Source organism: Aulostomus chinensis, chromosome 22, assembly GCF_037954235.1.
Source record: "Aulostomus chinensis isolate RoL2024-O1b breed Wild chromosome 22, RoL_Achi_v1.0, whole genome shotgun sequence".
Lineage (NCBI taxonomy): Eukaryota > Metazoa > Chordata > Actinopteri > Syngnathiformes > Aulostomidae > Aulostomus > Aulostomus chinensis.
This window is the reverse complement of record NC_141341.1, coordinates 9,294,806-9,299,834: the sequence shown is the minus strand read 5'-3', so window position 1 is coordinate 9,299,834 and position 5,029 is coordinate 9,294,806. Positions and strand designations below refer to the sequence as shown.

General features: G+C 41.8%; 1 protein-coding gene across 1 annotated transcript; it reads right to left on the bottom strand.

Moving 5' to 3' along the window:
• Positions 1 to 568: 568 nt before the first annotated feature.
• mrpl24 (mitochondrial ribosomal protein L24) lies at positions 569 to 4,524 on the bottom strand. Its single transcript, XM_086192990.1, has 6 exons — positions 4,369 to 4,524; positions 3,908 to 4,094; positions 3,213 to 3,308; positions 2,809 to 2,912; positions 2,596 to 2,726; positions 569 to 2,327 (listed from the first exon to the last, which is right to left on the bottom strand). The coding sequence occupies exons 2-6, from the start codon at positions 4,088 to 4,090 to the stop codon at positions 2,191 to 2,193; spliced, it is 651 nt and encodes a 216-aa protein (XP_086049116.1). The 5' UTR covers positions 4,091 to 4,094; positions 4,369 to 4,524; the 3' UTR covers positions 569 to 2,190.
• Positions 4,525 to 5,029: the final 505 nt, after the last annotated feature.

Genomic DNA, 5,029 nt, shown 5'->3' with positions numbered 1-5,029 from the left:
GCTTTGCAATGAGGCCAGCTACTTCTACAGCTGGAGATGTGGCAACGACTTTTAGTGAATTAACAGCGGTGGTTAACCAGCGAGGAAAAGAAAGACTTCATACACTTTGTAGGCTGCCTTGTATGTCACAGCTATTCCAGCATGTACCGCCACTGTTGCGCCTAATAATATACTATTGACAGACAGAAATGGACTGATGGATATTTATAGCTATAGCAGGTTTTTGCTGTTTCATATCTTGCAGGCATTTTCAATTTTAAAGTTAGAATGTATTATCAGGGTTGTTTTTTTGGAAATAGTGAGGTTAAGAATTCAAATATCCCAATGACAGTACATACCACAAGCTAAGGAAAAAAAGTCTTCGGCTATTCAAACTGAATAGATACACAACTAAAACAGGGATAATAAAGCGAACAAAGGCAACATAACATTTTAGCATAATAAAACTATTATATACATTTTCTGACACCAGTGAGTCTTTAATCAACCACTTGTACTTGTGCACAAACATTGGCCACAAGGGCTTAATAGAAACTACAAATACTGTGTCGCAGTTTTATGACTTTGCAATTTGTGCCTGTCACCTTGACCTTTGACCACCAAACAGTGTTCAATCGGTCCTTGCGTCCCAGTGAACATATTTTTAGAAATTCCCTCAAGGCGTTTGACACACATTGTGTTCACGCAAGAATACAGAGACCTTGACCTTTGACTGCCATCATTTTTTTTTAGATTCATCCTTGTGTCCCGGTGGACAACTGTGCCGAATTTCCTGAATTCCTGCTCAGATTGCATTAACGAGATTGATACAGATGGACGCACAACCTGAAAACCGAATGCCTTCGGCCCTCAGCTGTCACTGGGATTGGAACATTAGGTGAACAACTATAATTAAGCAAGACATCTCACCAAATGTAAACTTTCTCTGTGAAAGAATGACTTCTTTCTTGCTATTTTGCTCACACACATCAAGTTGACACCGTCGTCATGAATTAATTGAATTCATTGGTGAGGTCAGATTTGAAACCTCATGAAAACTCCAATGCATAAACACACAAATGAGGTGAGATCTTTGCTGAAACTACCCAGACTGCTGAGTCTCCTCCCAAGCCATTTCCTCACAGACTGTTTCCTAGACACATTGGAAAGACTTTTTGTTAAATAATATGACAATCATTAGTCTTGTGAAATATCCAAACGGCTGCAACCAGTTACTGTAACCATTAAAATTATTACCCCTTCCAAGAATAACTGATGTTTCCAAGCATTGGGACTAAGTACTACGCATTCAACAACACTACTTGGGACATTAATCAAAAATTTCTCAATTCAATATGACGATTCATTTTCTTTTACTCTTCAGATCTGTTCCATTCCATTGAATTAATCTGCATGACGTGGGAGCTTTTCCCAAATGGCTGCTATATATCAAATCTTGTTTTGAAACTGCAGGAAGCAAAAAAATAAGCAGCGACCACATCAATATCAGCTTGTCAAGTTGATGGTAGTTAGCAAACAATGCTAACATTCACAAGAGCCGTACTTGTGCCAGCTTGAGGGGGTCTACGACATTTTGATCTACGCAGACTTTGGATTGAATCAACTGACTCTTTATTCGCTAAATGCCCCAATATGATCCTAAACTAGTTGCTCCATTATCTGCCTTTTGTTGCGGCAGGGTTTTCAGCTGAGAATGGTTTATTCCCACTGATGATTCACCTGAAGGAGTCGTGTTTATGGGTTAACAGTGAGTTGAATGATTACATTGAGCACAAATACTGAGTCAGGTAATAATCTGTTGGACCCATTGGTAGTATACTGGTTAGTCAATACCAGTCGGACATATCTCTGCAGTTCTGTTTATTGTGAACTGTTAGAAATATATTTTATCTACATTTTAACATCATGCCATGTAGCTCTGTTGTTCTCTTATAGCACTAAGAGAAGCTCAAGCCAACAGCAAAGTATCAAACATTGAAATAATTTTTAAATGGGGCATTTATTCACAATATTACAAGAAAATCCAAGTTATAAACTGATAGCACTGTACATAGAGAATGACTGAAGGTTCACACATGTCATCCTCAGGTCAATTTTTTTGATCATCCAGCCTTGACTTGCACCCAAGCCAGCTATATTCAGAGTCCCTGTGAAAGCTGGACAAAGAACTCGCGTCTCTGCTGGTTCTGGTTAGTACCAGTAAGATTTTCGGTGCCTCCTGTTCTCCTGGATGCCAAGTTTCTCCATGACTTCTTCCTCCAGGGTCTTCAGCGACGGTATGTAGGTCTTCTCTAGCGTGTCCTCTGGGCTGGTATCTTTAGGACCATCTGTGAAGGCAGAAATAAAAGCTGGTAAAACTGAAAAAATGAACAATAATAAAAATTAAAAGAGTTTAACCAACCCATGGTTTTGTCCTAGATTTGAGAGAAACGTGAATTTTCCATCCAATGTTCAAACAATCAAATGGCATCACTCATAAAGCTATTTTGGGAATCTTGGAAAGTCTGCACAGGCTGGAAAATAACCAGCAGCCCATTTTATGTACAGAGATGATATAAACCTGGGTGAATCTCTCACCAACCAAAACACAGTCACCTTTCCACTGCAGCGGCAATATGCCATCTCGTCGCTCCACAGTAGGCTTAGGGATGACCCGGCCCGTCCTCAGAGAGACTCGGACTCGGTCGCCCTCCTCTGTGAACCTCCATTCCACATCAGTTGGCTTCCTGGAGGATCAGGAGCGTCACAGCAGGACTGTTTCTGACAGATGTGATATAATATTTCTGCAAAGAAGCAAGATGACCGTACCTGTCTGAAGGGTCAATGAGGGAAACCTCCCTGAGCAATAGAGGAGCCTCACTGGCGATGTAGGAGCCGCGGTAATCCTTCATTTTTCCAACGTACCTGTAATGCTGAGACAGAAAACAATAGCTCACAGTCCTCCAGCTCAGAGACAAAGCAGGTGGTGGCCAAATGGCTTTTTACTGGAACATCTACTCAGCAGAATTTGACCATGTAGCTCCATCTGGTGGAGCCTAAATGTGAACACAGCAAGTCTGACACCACTGCCACATCAACGCTCATCTAACGTTACAGTTAACCTCACTTTTTGGACACCGACAGATTAACTGCTCCACGTTGTGAGCGTGTCTTACTGGTAGATGATTGTGACTTTAACATCAAGTTTACTCAGGGAAACAACATTCACTTACTGTGTTCAACCCCTCCAGGATAACCCAGTTTCTCTTTCTGAAGACTTGGACCACTTTCCCCTGTTTCCCTTTGTCCTTTCCTGCTAGGATCTCAACCTAAGAGACAAATGACAGAGGCAAAAAGGGTTACAAAGGTACTTCATAATGAGAAGCAGCCACCAGAAGCCTCCCTGAGAATTCTTTCCCCTCTAGGACCTTGTCTCTGCTGGTGAACACACAGCCAGTAGGAACAGTCAAGTGTGTCAGCTGTAAACCAATGAGCACCTTTTAAAAAGCTGAGGTTGCCAGTGCTGCACTGACTCGTCTTCAACCAGTCGCGAACATTTATGTGGTCTTACTGCGATGCGACTCAATCTGCAATGAAAAGTTCCTCTTCATGCCTGACATCTACAAATAATTTGAGCTAATTGAGTCTGGTTGAAATGTTAGTTTCACTGCTTTGTGCACTAGATGTGTATATTTACATTACCTGCTTGTTGTTTCAGTCGAATATTTGTGGTCACAGCTTCGGCATCAGTTAAAGTGGTAAAGGAGATGTCAAGTCAAAGTCAACTTCAAGGTAGTGGACAGCCCACAGGTAGATATCGCATGAATATATCACAATATCTCATGAAATCGACTCAAAAATAACTCTGATATGCAGTAACGTTAAGTGAGAGAATCCTTTAAATGTCAGTTTAGCTGTTGTTACTCACAGTGTCCCCTCGGAGCACATGCCAGTCCAGCGGAGCTATCGGCTCGACAAACACATAATTCCTTCTCTTCCCAGGAGGATTCATCGTCTTAGCGCCCATCGTCCACGGTCTGTTTGTGCCGTATCGATAATTTTTAGGTTTAACCACACGGGTTGCTGCCAGCAGGAGCGCCGTCAGCTTCATGGTGCTGCAGGGACATGAATAAATGCCAGTTAGCTCAAAACAATTCCTCCCCTAATGACAACACTACACTACTCAGGAGAGGCTAGACTGACGTTAGCTTGAGTTAGCTATCCTCATCATCATCATCAATCGCTGGGTAACAGCGGCTAAACATTCGCCAATATTTCCTTAAATATTGAAAAATGTCTAGTGAGCATGCTGCATATATTTGGAAAAGACAATGTACTTTTCTAGCAGTCATATTCACACCAGAGTAGTGTTGTTAATAGATATCTTACCCTCTCCTAGCGTCAATGTCACATGTAGCCGCAGGAACACCAATACGGACACAATAAGTTAGCGCCCCTAGCGGACGGGAGTGCGACTACGCAGTGTGTTCGTGTGTTTCAGCGTATCCAAACCACAAACCATCCGTCCTTCCGTCTTCAACCGCTTCTCCTTCTCCTGCATTGCAAACCATATTACATATAACAGATGGGCATAAATAAAAATGAGGTCACACAGCAAGGTCACTCCGGAAGGAACATTTGTTTGGAATGAATTAACATCTTAAAATTATTCTGTAAATAAATAGACCCAAAATGACCTAAAAATGTATTTTACAGGGTCAGTTCACCCAAAAATGGAGTCACCATCTAGACAGCTGCTCACCATCATGCAGAGGGAAGTTTAGGTGAAGTTTTTTAGTCCTCTTAACATTTTTGGAGTTTCACAGGAAAAGGCGTTGCAGTAAACAACTGAAGTGAATAGTGACCGACCTTTACCTAGTAAAACTCAACTCAACTCAGCTCAGCTTTATTTATTTAGTACTTTTAAAACAACCACAGCTGAAGTTCATCTGAAGTAACACAAACATCCCAGTCTCAACGTGCCAAATTGTTTAGGGAGGCTAAAAACAGGGCATCATGGCTGGGAGCTCCAGGCTCAGGCGAGCAGGGA